This window comes from Narcine bancroftii, chromosome 13, assembly GCF_036971445.1.
Source record: "Narcine bancroftii isolate sNarBan1 chromosome 13, sNarBan1.hap1, whole genome shotgun sequence".
NCBI classification, from domain to species: domain Eukaryota; kingdom Metazoa; phylum Chordata; class Chondrichthyes; order Torpediniformes; family Narcinidae; genus Narcine; species Narcine bancroftii.
Genome location: NC_091481.1, coordinates 6,363,251 through 6,378,061, shown reverse-complemented (window position 1 = coordinate 6,378,061; position 14,811 = coordinate 6,363,251). Strand labels below are relative to the sequence as shown.

Here is a 14,811-nt window from a genome sequence, read left to right as displayed (position 1 = left end):
TTTTGGACACCATGTTCGGCACAGACACATGAGTCTGTTCTTCCTATACTGTTCTAAAGAGCCGTGGAGGTACACTCATGAATATATTAAATTCAGGGATCAATCGGCATTCAACCATTAAAAGGATCAAGGTAGACAGGTTGTGTGCAAGGATCAGAGATCAGCCATGATCTTGTTAAATAAATAAGAGGATGGCCTGGTTGGCGTAGTGGTTAGCGCAATGCTTTTACAGCGCCAGTGATCGGGACTGGGGTTTGAATCCCGTCTGTCTGTATGGAGTTGGTACATTCTCCACAAATCTTCCTGGGTTTTCCCTGGGGGCTCCAGTTTCCACTCACCGTTCGAAACGTACCGGGGGTGTAGGTTAATTGGGCGGCACAGACTCGTGGGCCGAAATGACCTGTTACTGTGCTGTATGTCAAAATTTTTTAAAACATTAAAAATAGCAAGGCTGGGCATGAGTTACTATGCTCTTGTTATTATGCAGATTGCTGGGGACTGGTTTGAAACTGGCTGAAGGGGTACCGGGTATTGGAACCAGGATGTGAGTGGGCGCCGAAGGTTTCCTGATCGCAGCAGAGGTTTGGAACTGGAGCCCGGGCTGCTGATGGTTTAGACTGGACTCTGCGTGGCTGCGGGGGCCTGCAGGAGCGCTGGAGGTGAACACACGGACACTATTTTTGCCTCCCTTTCACCGAGAGGCGCTTCAGGCAATTTCTGCCCATGGAGAGTCTGCCTGCCTTATGGCACATGAATGCAAATTCCGTGCCATGGTGCACTGTTTTTATTACATGACGGTGAAGGAATCTTGAATTAATGCTTGCACACATGCATGCAAACAGAAGTCAGTGGAGGAGTGGGTCAGACAAAGAGAGGCTGAGTTTATATAAAGTGTAAAATCTTGACGGGCTCACTTCAAATCTCACCGTGCGCTTTGCAGCTGTGTGTGCGTCACACAGTGAACAACTTGCCATGAAATGAAGCAAAACTGTGTCATGTGGAGCAACTCCATTTGCTACTGGAGTGAGCAGTGGGGTTTTGCTGATATCAGGGCCTTTTCCAGTGCTTTGCTATAAAATTGGGGGACCCTGCAAGGCAGCAGATGTGGCTGTTGGCATCAATTAAGAGGCTAATTTTGGTGCAGTATTCAATGAAACAGATAATGTTGGTGCTGGAATGATGGCAAGAGCACCTCAGGCTTCAGCTTCAGATTAGGCATCCGCCATCGAGCCTGCTGGACTCATTGCTAGTGTGGGGCCAGCTCATATGCCCCATTGATTGGAGGTATCAAGGAAAAAGCAGTGAGGTCGAAGGAATGGGGTGGATGGTTGTGCGAAGGGTTCAGTGGGTGGCTAGAAGTCCGATCAGGAATACTCTTGATGCCATCGCTTTCCAGTTTGGCAGAGTCGTTGGTGCACTGGGGGAACTCAGCAGGTCAAACAGCCACAGCAGGAGCAAAAGAATGGTCGACATTTTGGGCTGGCTGGTCATTGTTGATTCCGACCCAAAACATCGATCGTCCCTTCTCTCCCGCTGATGCTGTTCGACCTGCTGAGTTCCTGCAGCAGATGGTGCCTTGCTCCAGATACCCACGTCCGCAGTCTCTTGTGTGTATATTAACAAGGCCACCAAAATACTCTAGATCCTACTGAGAACAGACAAACTAATATCTCCAGTGATATGCTATTAAATTTTGTGACATGAAATTGGACACAACATCTCTCAGAGGCAAGTCCCAAGGTGGTCATTAACAGCACAGTATTGTTTTTGTATCTGGGTGGGTCCACTTCTATGAAGCTAATTAATGGGAAAACAAAAGGGTCATTTCCAATCTATGTTTGGGGCACTGGATGTATTCGTCCTTCATTCAAAAAATATCAAAATAATACAGCACAATGACCTGAAAGGAGCAAGAATTACATATACAGCTAAACCAATTAACTAAAGTTTCTTGAACCATCGTCTGGTGAAAGTGCAAAAACATTCTAATTAAAAGTTTAAACAGAAGTAGCACAGTTTAAATTTGTACAGTCAGGCACAAAAACTTAATTTGAGTGCTATTTATACACTAAATACACAGTGGGTTCTAAAACATTTAACAAGCTCCTGTTCTGTGTTAGACTCACTCCCCTCGAAGGATAACGCCTCCCACTGTACAGCTGGGGAGACAAGAACACACTCAAGTTGCATACCTTGGGGGAGGGGGGTGGGATGGGTAGAATGAAAATGCTACCCAGAAGGTTAAAGAAAGGGAATTGTTCCACTTTAGAGATGGTACAAAGTGCATGGCAGCCCATTGAAATGGTGATGGCTGCAGAGTCAGTCAGAAAATAGACACAGCAAACGAGATCCCACAAATGCTTCTCCTCTGATAAACTTTGACTGATGGTGTGGGATTTTTTTTGTACATATGTCAAAGTTTGGACAGTACCTCCAGGCACACCACAGGTCAGCCAGCAATATTACTTGTGCCACAGGTCAGAACAACTTAGCTACAATTTGGAATGTGGTCTCTCAGGGGCATTTAAGGTAGCCTTAAAAGGCAACTCATTAAAGTGACAGAGAGAAAGAGAAGTTTTACTTCATATGACCTGCTGAGTTTCTCCAGTTTTAACACGGTGGCTAACGCAACACTGTTACAGCGCCAGCGACCCAGGTTCGAATCTGGCGCTGCCTGTATGGAGATTGTATGCTCTTCCCGTGGTTTCCCCTGGATACTTCAGTTTCCTCGCACCTTCAAAGTGTACCAAGGGGTTGTAGGCCAATTGGGTGGCAGAGACTCGTAGGCTGGAAGGGCCTGTTACAGTGCTGCATGTCTAAATTTAAAATTTATGAATTTGTGTGCTGCGGAAGGTTAAGGGCTGAAGGAGGTCCACATTGTTGGAGGCACTGTCCCAAAAGACATGGTTGAAGCCTCGTCCAGACCTCGAGCTGGGCTATTTTGAAGTGCCCCGGTCAAGATGCACAACTCCAACATCATTTAGAAACAGACTGCTGCCTTGTGGAATCCCTTCAAGCGCAAATAGCTGAAGAAAAGGACGGAACAGTTGACTGGAAACCACTTTTGGATATTCTTGCAGAAATGCGTCACTCTTTTCTATCCCTTCGGAAGCAGGAAACATTCAAGGGAATTTCTCCTCGCATCATGTATTTGACTTGGACTGAAGCTTTAGATTCTGAATAACAGGGATTAGAGGGGATACAGGGATAACTTGCAAGTTAAGAGTGTTCTATTTGGAGCCACAAACCAAGGCTTGCTGATAATAATCAACATTCCCACAGCTGTACAGAGGGTAGAGTCTCCTTCACACCCACCCACCCCCTCAGGAGATAAAATCACTGACATATGCCCAGTTAAGCTGCATCAAGAAAGAAAGATAGAAAGAAATAAAAAAGACTGACTGTATGCACGTTTTGGGGTACGAAAACTTCTTTTGTTCCAATTTCGCCACCGTTCTTGGATCCCCATTGACCACTTACAGCCAGGTACTGTGGCCCCAGGGCACCCAGGCCAGTGAGGTTTCCCCAGGTAGCAGTGTTCAGCTGCTGCATCTGCTGGGCCAGCTGCTGTTGCAGGCGTCTTTGCTCCTTGTCCTTCTGAGTGTCGGCGAACTTTACCACAATTGGCGACGAGCAGCCCTGTGGCGTGGGGAGGGGGAGGGAGGGGGGGGGGGAAGAGAGAGGAGAGAGAGAAGCACGTGGTCAGGATGAAGGTGCGGGCCAAAGGATCAAGTCCCAACGCACCTGCTCCGTTCGTTCAAAATGCAGCCCCTCCCCCATCCCCTGCGCCAGCGTTTAGAGTGAAGCAATGTCGCGCTGGGGAGCAGATCCCGAAATGTGCCGGAGAAACTCGGCAGGCTGTGCGGCATCTGCACAAAATAAAGGGTCTCCAGCATTTCAGGACTGGGGGCCCAGGCTCAACACGCTGGTTAGCCTTTGCTTCCGCTGGATGCTGCGTGATCTGCTGGGTTTCCCCAGCAACTTCGCGCATTACACTCAACCCCAGTGTCGGCAGACTTTCTTGTTTAACCCCAAGGAGCAGTTCCACTGTCTGTTACCAGGCATCTTCCATCAGTACTTGGCATGAGGATTCAACTTGTAGCAATCAGGAACACAACCCCTTGCAGGTTCCACTCCCATTCCCTCTCCCCATCCCAATCCATTCTGTAATCATTTTGGGATAATTTCTTCTGAAAATATGGCACAAACAGGTTTAATTGGTTCCTCTTTCCCCTGGTCCTGTGTCAAAACCTTTGCTTTCAAGCTGGATACAAAACAAGAAAGAATATTTACACGCTAATAAAGATGGAGGATGTAACAGAATCCCTCAAATAGTTAATAGCAGGCACCTGGCTTATTAATTTAGAAGTCTTCATGCCTTATTTTTAAATACTGCGCAGTACCTTTGCTGTACTCTCTTTGATCAGAGGAACTCCTAATAATTAGTTCACACTGTCAATCACAAAATCCCCATGCTGACAAAAGACTGGATCAAGGAGCATGATGTGAGCTGCTTGTGGAGGAAACCTTGGTTGAATACCCTTTCTCATTTCTATTTTAAAGCACAGTTTAATCCCCACAAATTTGTTAAGCACTTATCATAGAATAAAAATAGCATCACTCATTATTTATAATGTAATTTATTTAAAATCTTATGATAATTTTGGGGGCCCTGTCAACAAGTGCTGAACGAGGCGGTGCAAATACTAACTCTTTCTTTTTCTTTCTTTTTCTTCTTTCTTTGGCTTGGCTTCACGGACGAAGATTTATGGAGGGGTAATGTCCACGTCAGCTGCAGGCTCGTTTGTGGCTGACAAGTCCGATGCGGACAGGCAGACACAGTTGCAGCGGTTGCAAGGGAAAATTGGTGGGTTGGGGTTGGGTGTTGGGTTTTTCCTCCTTTGTCTTTTGTCAGTGAGGTGGGCTCTGCGGTCTTCTTCAAAGGAGGTTGCTGCCTGCCGAACTGTGAGGCGCCAAGATGCACGGTTGGAGGCGAGATCAGCCCACTGGCGGTGGTCAATGTGGCAGGCACCAAGAGATTTCTTTGAGCAGTCCTTGTACCTCTTCTTTGGTGCACCTCTGTCTCGGTGGCCAGTAGAGAGCTCGCCATAGAACACGATCTTGGGAAGGCGATGGTCCTCCATTCTGGAGACGTGACCTACCCAGCGCAGTTGGATCTTCAGCAGCGTGGATTCGATGCTGTCGGCCTCTGCCATCTCGAGTACTTTGATGTTGGAGATCTTACCCTTTCTTTAACCCACCACTTAATAAGGTGTAAATATAACCCTAGTAATGACAGCATGCTATTTTATGGTGGATTTCACTCCAAGCTTGTCCTTAACCCGATTAACAGTCACGATTACCCATAAGTAATCAGAAGTGAATCAGCTCAGTTTTGAGGCTAATTTGGAGAATCTTTCAGCCAATTGTTGGACCTTGTGACCTATACATTTAAAGGTGTTTATATAATCAAGGAATTAAACCGCACTGGTCGTTTCAGTGGTTGTTGCTTTCCACTGACCTGGAGTCCAGAAGCATCTCAACCCAACCACTTCATTTCATCTGTGCCCAGACTCCTCGTACTAAAAGCATGAAGATTATCCAGTCAAATCTTTACACCACCCAGCAGAAGGCACCACAGAGAGTGAAGCCCAACAAATGGGTGGCATGGTTGGCACAACACCTTTACAGCGCCAGTGATCGCGGTTCCAATCCAGCGCCTTCTGTCAGGAGTTTGCACATTCTCACCTTGCCTGCGTGGGTTTCCTCCCAGTTCTCTGTTTTCCTTCCTCCCTCCAGAAACATACTGGGTTGGTAGGTTAATGGGGGTATTTGAGCAAAACACTTGTGGGCCAAAAGGGCTGTATGTCTAAATATAATTTTAAAAATAATTTAAATGGATTAAAGATCAAAGGCCATGTCTGCACAGAAACTTCATTCCCCTAAACGAGAATCCCTTTTTACTAAACACTTAAAATACTTCTCAAAACATCTCAGGGGAAGATTTTATGTTGTTTGGGCCCTGAAATTGTGGGAGTCTCTTGAAATCGTTTCACCGTTCAACAAGACCATGATTTTACTCCATTTTCCACTTGACCCTCAATTCTCTGGACTTTTTTTTGGGGGGTGTCCGAAAATGTAACCGTGACTGCACTCGGCGACTGGGCATTTACATCGAGGGCAGAAAAATTCATATCTGGGTTACGAAGAGCGAGAGCTAGCTAGCATCTGGGGGCACAGCGAAAACAGGGGTCTATTCGCCTGTGGAGGTGACAAGTGAATGACCCTCCTTCCGCCAACCCACCTCTTCCAAACCCACTTTGGGCACTATTTTCAAAATTTACAGCTCAAATATTAATCAGGGCCAAATTTAGATCTCACTCCCATGAGTATAGCACAAATTAATGGATGCAGAGAATCACGAGCTGGTTATTAGAGCAGCCATTCTCAACCTTTTTTTTTTGGCTATGGCCCCCCCAGAACACTGTTCAAAGTTTATGGGCTCCCTTCTCCGTGTAGCAGCAAAGTTTTGGTTTCTTCCTACTCTTCTTCTCTCCGACTGATTACATAAAAATGCATTAAAAAATATTTATGTAGCATGAGGTGAAAAGAAAACAAGGATTTTATCTCAATGAGCTGTGGGCCCCAGGGGGGTCATAGGGCCCCCGCTGAGACACATTGCAATGGAGGATTGCAAATGAGATGAGAGTTTATTTCTCTCTAATTAAAACAAAAGTGACAAAAGAAAATACCAAATAAGAATTTTTTAAGTTAAAGTAAGTCTTTGGCACAACAGTAGCTTGAATGTAATTATCACCATGGAAACAAGCTATGCTGACATTTCTGCTTCTTGAACATTTCTAAATGTTTGCTTTAAATCATTTTGTTTAAATTGTTGGCTCAGGTGAGAACCTTTGGCACAACGTCCCCACCAAGAGGAGATTGTTGTGTGAATGAATGAACATATAACCCGGCCTTAACTCTTTCAGATTCCTCTGGATGTTTTGAGAGCAAATTAAATATAATATAAAGCCCTAAAGGGAGTTGACACAGGATAGGACGTGCCCATTTGGCACATCAGTTCATCCCAATCCCCAACTCTCTCCCCACTTCCCTGTATTTTTTTCCTTGAGGCGATATTGATTGAGGGGTAAGGATTAGCGTGCATGATGTGAAAAGAATTCCAGTGTTCTTTGCTGAAAGGGGACGTCGAGAGGTTCGTCCCAGCTATCATAGAGGGCGGACAAAGCCCAATCTTGTTGAATCGGTTAATAAAGACTCTCGCATTAAAATTAATTAGCTTAGTGAATTAAAATTCTTGTAAACATTAAAGGCAACCAAGAGAACTTGGGAACTGAGAAATCCTTATAAATGTAACAATGGTGTTTTCAGGAACAAAAAAATTAAATTGACCAGTGCATATATTGTTAAATAAACACCAATTAACACATTTGTGAAAGAATCCTTCTTGGTGTAAAACTCAGTCACGAGAGATTTTAGTTGTATGGTTGTTTTTGTTTATTAGAGACCTACGAGATGATGGATCAGTTCTAAATACTACTAATGCCACTGAGAGATTTACAAATTCAGGAGGATGGTGGCTTCCCTTGATCACACATAGGTCCAGTGATTCACTCTGCTTTCTTCGAAAGACTCGTGGGGAGGGGAGAATAGAAATTAGTCTTTTGCTGTACACACAAAATGAATGATGTGTTCCTTCAAGTGCATTAATCACTGCTTCTAAAATTTGATTCTACTGACTTCAACGGAATTGAATTTCAGAAGCGGTTCTCAATGCCAGTTTTTGGTGGAAACAAGAGAACTTGAGTTTCTGTCTCCCATGACTAGGGTTGTCAACTCAGAATGCAACAGATCTGAATTTGCAGCACCAGGAATCAGGGTTGTTCTGTGTGGTAGCAATGGTGTTTCACCTGACCCCATGGTGAGGTTTTGATGACAGCTCCCTTATTTCTCACTCTATAACACTGCCCAGCTCTGGCTTGCGTTTCAGAGCTTTGCATTCAATAAAAAGCATTGGCCTCGTCACCTCACTCTGCCTCATCTCCTTGCAGGCCAGACAACCGATGGGATTCTCTACACTCCTCCTTGCATATTCCTATCTCTCATAACCTCTACGTTGTCAGCGAGGACTGCACTGGAACACTCTCCTTCCAGCTCTCTCTCCTCCTCGAAGACCTCCATAAAATGTCTCCCCTTTGATTTTTCCTGATACCTCCTTTTGGGCTCAGTGTCAATATTTGCTGATACTCCTTGGAACATTTGGCTACTTTTGGTGGGGGTTTCTTTTGACAACTTGCTGCTGTGATTCTGGATTCATGGGCCCATAAAGTGAAAGCAGCAATGCTGGAAGAATATCTCCATTTGGCCTCTGGGAAAATCACCTTCACCTCTCGCGACAGTGGCACCTTATTGTATCCTAACCTCACCTTGTATCTGGACAGCCGTGGTGGGGCGGAAATCAACGGTCATCTCAGAACAGCTCGCAAATGAGAAACTTTACTACCAGAGAGCATGCATGTGGAAGGGATAATATAAATTAGATGTACAGGACAAGGTTTTTTTTAAACACCGAGAATAACTGGCTGCCAGAAATCGTGGTGGATTCAGATTCAGTTGCGGCATTTAGGAAGCTGCTTTATCAACAAAAAAGAAATGGAAGGATTTAGATCATGTGCAGGCAAAAGAGGTTCAATTTAATTTGGCTCTGTGGGGTGGAGACATCATCGGGCCTGGATATGTGATCCACTGAATGGACTAATGTAATGAGATACAAGAGGTGATAAATGAATAGAATCTAAGTGGCAGAGATGCAACATCATCTCCCTGATGCCCATCTGATGGAAACCTGAGGGAGGGTGGAACTTAGTGTCAGGGATGATTGTCTTCCTGAACTTCTGGCAGGACCCTCTAAATGGTGGAGGTGATGGGATCCATGTATCCTCAGTGCCAGCGGAGGAACTTTCCCTTGCTTCCCTTTCTCATCTCGATTGGGGCGCTGGGCTAATGAAGCCTCTTTATGTGCCTTTACAGGGAACACAAAAGTCAACAAACATTGAGTATTTTGTATACATGAATCTTGGAATTCAGGCCTATATTCAAAGTCATGCTCTACATTTCCAGAATATGACTCTGGGGGAGGTTAACTATTAGTCAGGCAACTTTCTTCCCATAGGTCACTTTTTCCTCTATTACATTGGTAATTAATTCATTAATCAGGCACAAATGTGATAACTCAGAAAACTTAATTAGGTGGGTTCCAACTTTGGTGAGGTTGGAGGGGAGTTGGTTTATTTGATAAAAGATGGTTTATGGCAAGAAAAATAAGGACGACGGGAAAAAAAAATTCACACAGCCACTACGAAGATTAAACAACTGTAAACAACATATCAATGAAGAAGAAAGTGAACGTGCTTTCGACAACAATTCCCTGTCCAAAAGAGGGTTGGCCAGAGCACAACACAGCAAAAACAAATCGAAACACATTTATCCATTGGTGTCTCCGCGGGACATAGCTGACTTCAGCATCTGCTTTGCGATGACATTAGGTTCCACAGCCATCAGTGAGCAATCCATGAAGTTAATCTTATTTTAATCAGTGTAACAAGTTATTAGTTGAGCAGTAAGTCGTACGTGCTATGATCTTTAAGATCTGCGGTTAAACAGTACTTGAAGACATGTGCAGATTATTATAAAGCTGTCATTTCCAGAAAGTTATCATCTCCCAACACATTCCACTCTATTTGAAGCTGCAGTATACTTTTGGGGGACTCGTTAGACTTTGGGTCATAATTTGGCCTTTGAAATGGCAACTAAATTCAATCATGTTCTGCATTGCACAATCACTTTCAATCTCCTCCAAGAGCTCTCTTTCCCGGTTTCTGAGGCCCCACTGTTTGCTGAGGGCAGGGAGCACCGATGGCGAAATTCTGCACGCACCAGAAGACTGGACAAGGTCTTTGGAGTTGTGGGCTCTCATCCCAGGCACAGTCTTGCTCCCAAACTCACAGCAGGTTTAAAACAATATTTGGAGCGGCCTTTTGAGGCCGTTTGAATGTAAGGCCTGATGGTGCTGATATTCCGGTGCCTTCTTTGAACATTCTAGGCTTGCTGACCTACCTGAGTAGTCTCCTCACCATTAACGGGTGTGTTGAGGGGTGAATGTGAACCCATCCAAGCTCAGGTCAACCTCATTACTTATTTAACAAGGCTTATGAATTGCAATTGGGGAGTTGGGGGTTGCACATGTTTTATTTAATTTTTAACAGTTTTAAGAACCTAAGAAATAGGGGCAGCAGTTGATCATCCAGCCCATAGAGCCTGCTCCGCCATTCAATGTGATCATGGTTGATCTGATAATGGGCTAATCTCCACCTACCCGCCTTTTCCCCCATATCCCTTAATTCCCTTACTATGTAGAAATCTATCCAACCTTGTCTTAAATATATGGATTGAGGTCACCTCCACTGCTCCAATGGGCAGTGAATTCCACAGATTCACCACCCTCTGGAAAAATCCTCCTAAATCTACTACCCTATACAATACAGTTCATGAAACCCATGCTGTCAAGTTCTACCCAATTAACCTACCAACCCCATACATTTTTGAGGGTACATTACAAGGCGAAGATCCTTCTTCTATCCATCCTTCCCTTAGTTTGCTACAGCAGTGATCCAACTGACAAGGAAAGACCGGTGACATCGTTCAGCCCACTATGAACCTGTTGGGGTTCCTGTCGCTGCTGCTGCTCTTCCGACCCTCCCCCCTCTTCCCCCACCACTCTGAAACTCTGCTCCACACTGCAGAGTCCTTTCACTGAGCTCCTTCAACGCCTCTGATACATTTGGAAGAACAACCCTCTTTGCGGCAGGAAGTCAAAGTCTGCCTGCCTGACTTCTCAAGGGATTTGAGGAAATAGAAAGATGTTGCTTCAATGCAGAAAAGTTGCAAGCAGAATTGTGTGTTCAAATCCGAGCTTTTGTGTGCATTTGGCGAACTCTTGGCTGTGGACAGGGTGATGTTTTTTTTCAGTGTGATTGTATACTGCAGCTCTCAACATTCCACATTATCCACAAAGAAACAAGTAAAGGGGAGACATTACAGTACCTCCATTGTCTGGGACTGGTGCATGGCTTTGATTGCATTCTGTGCCATTGCCCTGGTAGAAAACGTGACAAATGCACAGCCTGTGGGGACAAGGGGGACAGGGGAGAAGGAGAGACAAAAAAAAAACAACAAGACAAGAGGATTGGACGCTTGTTAAACCAACACAACTCTACGAGAACGGCCACAAGACGACACTGTTCTCAGTAGTACATGAAAATACAACAGCTTTTTAACATTTTAAATTTTCACTGACAATTTTGTTTATAAAAGCCAAGAGCAGTCTGAGCAAGCCATGCCTTTCCCTCGCTTTGCTGCCGGCCCCTAAAGCCCTGAAGCATCTTGGTTAATGCGCTCACAAGATAAAGGAAAGTAGGTCAACACACCATTTTACATACACAGCTGCTGCACTGAAAGACCACATAAAACTCACTGCGCTATTCAGCTTTAGTGCACATGGATTCCAGTTATCCACTTACACTGGCGTGGTTTAAACAACACACATTTGTTCTTCCATCAGATTCTCACTCCATGTGGAGCAGGCTGGAGGGGGTTAAAGCAAGGAGGAATTGCCGAGATTTTATTTCAGGGGCAAAAACTAAAGATAGGTTTCTCCACCTTGAATTGAAATAATAAAAAACACATTGAATGTTCATCAAAATCAGCCCCTTGTCATTAACGTGCCCTTAAGGTTCGAGTTAACACATTCTCGTGGGGAAGGGGGTTTGGAGATGAGCGTTGTTGAGGAGCAAAGATGCCAGTTGGTAACAAAACTGAGTGGAATGATGTTCACCTTCATGAAAAGAACTGATTGTATCTCATTGGGAGAATCTTGTAGTGATAGAAGGCAAAAAAGCCTGGTGATTACAGCTCTAAGATTTCCTTTGATATTGCAAAGCAACTAAAAAAAATCTTTGGGGAAATTAGTGAGCCAATTTAATTGTCTTGTACAGTTTTCTTTGCACCGTTATAGTCTTTATAGTTGTGAATGTAATGTACAAAAACACAGTTATAAATCATCTTCCCAACCAGTGACCCATTTAGAAGACAAGCTGAGGCAAGTTCATTTTATTGCCTAATTTCTAACACTTTTGTTTGCTCTCTTATACCCTCCTACGGCGATTGCACAGAGAGATTAAACCATTTAAATCCCTCAACCACTCAGGTAAGGTACATTGGTTTCCCAATATAAAAATATTCTCAGTCTTTTATCCTAATCTCACCCCCAACCTATCTTGGCAACCCTTCCAGTCCCATAAACCTTTGGAGTAATTTGCCTTCCTCTTATACATTCCTCCTTGTTTTTCCCAAATTTAAATGCTCCACTTTTGAGGCAATGCCTTCAGCTGCCAATCACTTTAACAACCCCCTCCTCTAAGATAGGCCTCAAAAGCCTCATTCCTGTCTGATCCAATGTCTCCTTGTGCAAAATGGATGTCAAAGTCTTTTTGATCATACTCCAGTGAAATGCCGAGGGAGATGTTTGTTACCTTAAATTTGCTATTTAAGTGTATACTGTGGTATTCTTATTGCCTGATGGCTTTATGTTGGTCAATTGGAGAGAGACACTTCTGTGAGAGGAGAGGGATATAAAAGCCAGTGTGCGTTTCAGCCTGATTTTTTTAAAAAAATGTATGCATTAATACATTGACATCGGAACATGATATCGGAAACGCTGGCAAATTTCTACAGATGTGTGGTCGAAAGTGTGCTGACCGCTGCATCACAGTCTGGTAATGGGGACACCAATAACCCCCTGAGTGTAAAGCCCGGGACATCACAGGTAAAACCCTCCCCACCATCAAGAACATCCACGGGGAACACTGCCGGCGGAGAGCAGCAGCAATCATCAAGGATCCACACCATCCAGCACACGCTCTGTTCTCGCTGCTGCCATCAGGAAAGAGGTATCGGTGCCACAAGACTCGTACTACCAGGTTCAGGAACAGCTGCTACCCCTCCACCATCAGACCCCTCAATGACAAACTTAATCAGGGAATTATTTGAGGACTCTTAGCTTTGCACTTTATTGATTTTTTTCCTCGGTATTTGTCAGTTTGTTTACATTTTATTTGTTTACATGTGTATGCTGAGTAGTTTTTTTTGCACTGGCAATAAGTGGTAATTCTGCCTTGCCCACAGGAAATAGAATCTCAGGGCTGTATGTGATATATCATGCATGTCCTCTGAAGTTTCACTGCATAATTGTAAAGTCAGGTTGACTTGAAAATAACCAATGGAAACACTCCAACTATCAGGGTCATAGGGAGCAAGACAGGAGGAAAACAGGCCCTTTGGCCCATTGACTCAGTGCTCTCAATCTATTTATTTTGTTTGAGCTCTTTCACTCTCCAACAGTGACTGCACAGAGATTAACTCTTTTCCACGTTATTTTTAGAACACATTAATCCCATTATTTTATTCCCAAATTCCCATTAACTCTTCTACCACACTTCTAAATTGTGGGATAATTCACAGGGATGAATCAACAGGGGGTGGGAGGGTAACCAAAGGCCATGGAGGAGATCCACATGGTCACAGGGAAACATGCAGACAGCACCCTCTGTCAGGAGTGAAGCCAGGTTTCTGGCACCGTGGAGTAGAGGCTCGACTAAGTCACGTTCAGCAACTGGAGCTACATTTCCTGTATAACTTCTCCAGGGTAGCAGTGTTGGAGAGACAAGGAAGGTGAGCAAGAGAAATGGAGGACTTTAATGATAGTTTGAAATAGATGGTCTATCTATTAAACAAGGAAGCCTGCAGACGCTGGGGTCAAGCGCAATATGCTGGAAATATTGGTTACCCTTTTACTTGCTATGGATGCTGTGTGACTGGCTGAGTTTCTTCAGCACTGTTGTGTATTGAAGACACTCCAGCCTTGCAGTTGGCTTTGCTTCCAAAACTATCCAGTGACTCAATTATGGAATTTGGTGACAATGCAAATTAAATTGCTCTTGTGCCCTTTGAAATGTCGGCATGGTTTTTGACAGGAAGGCTACGGAGCAGAATACCATAAACAAGGCTATTCTCTGTTGCGGGGAAAACATTCGAGGAACTTGCACTAGAATGTGTTTATGAGCCTGGCCATCATGGAAGTCAGGATGGGAATTGTGTTGGGGATAGTGGATGTTACCTTCTTTGGCTTGGCTTCGCGGACGAAGATTTATGGAGGGGGGTAAAAGTCCACGTCAGCTGCAGGTTCGATTGTGGCTGACAAGTCCGATGCGGGACAGGCAGACACGGTTGCAGCGGAAAATTGGTTGGTTGGGGTTGGGTGTTGGGTTTTGGGATGTTACCTTAAAAACCAATGAAAGGATCGATTTTAATTGGGAAATAGAAAATTATGAGTATTAACTCGGAAGGTAAACCTTGCAGGTTTCAGAATATCATTCAACATGGAAACAGGCCTTTCATCCCAACTTGTCACCCTGTATTTCTCCCCCTGCCCCTTTCTCCCTCCACCTTTTTATTGAGACACCTGCTTGATTTTGCTTGTACCATGGTGACAGGCCCAGGCCCGGAATGTTAGTTATCCTATACTTCCTGTAGATGTCTGACCTGCTGAGTTTCTCTGGCATGTTTGTATGTTGCACTTGACCCAGGCATTTCTTGTTGATCAGAAGGACCCTCATTGAGAATGGTTCTGGAAGGCTAATACAACAACTCTGCTATAATTCCTTACCCCTACTA

The 14,811-nt window shown here is 44.4% G+C and overlaps 1 protein-coding gene across 11 annotated transcripts in view; it reads right to left on the bottom strand.

Annotated features, from left to right (window-relative positions):
* The window catches only part of celf2 (cugbp, Elav-like family member 2), a 303,877-nt gene that overhangs the window by 51,614 nt on the left and 237,452 nt on the right, over positions 1-14,811 (bottom strand). For 10 of the 11 annotated variants that reach the window (XM_069908438.1, XM_069908439.1, XM_069908434.1 and 7 more), the window contains 2 exons: positions 11,125-11,204; positions 3,403-3,639 (listed from right to left, as the gene is read on the bottom strand). In XM_069908438.1, the coding sequence (XP_069764539.1) occupies positions 3,403-3,639; positions 11,125-11,204 (317 nt within the window). The remainder of the gene's footprint in view (positions 1-3,402; positions 3,640-11,124; positions 11,205-14,811) is intronic. The other variant, XM_069908432.1, reaches the window with a different exon arrangement.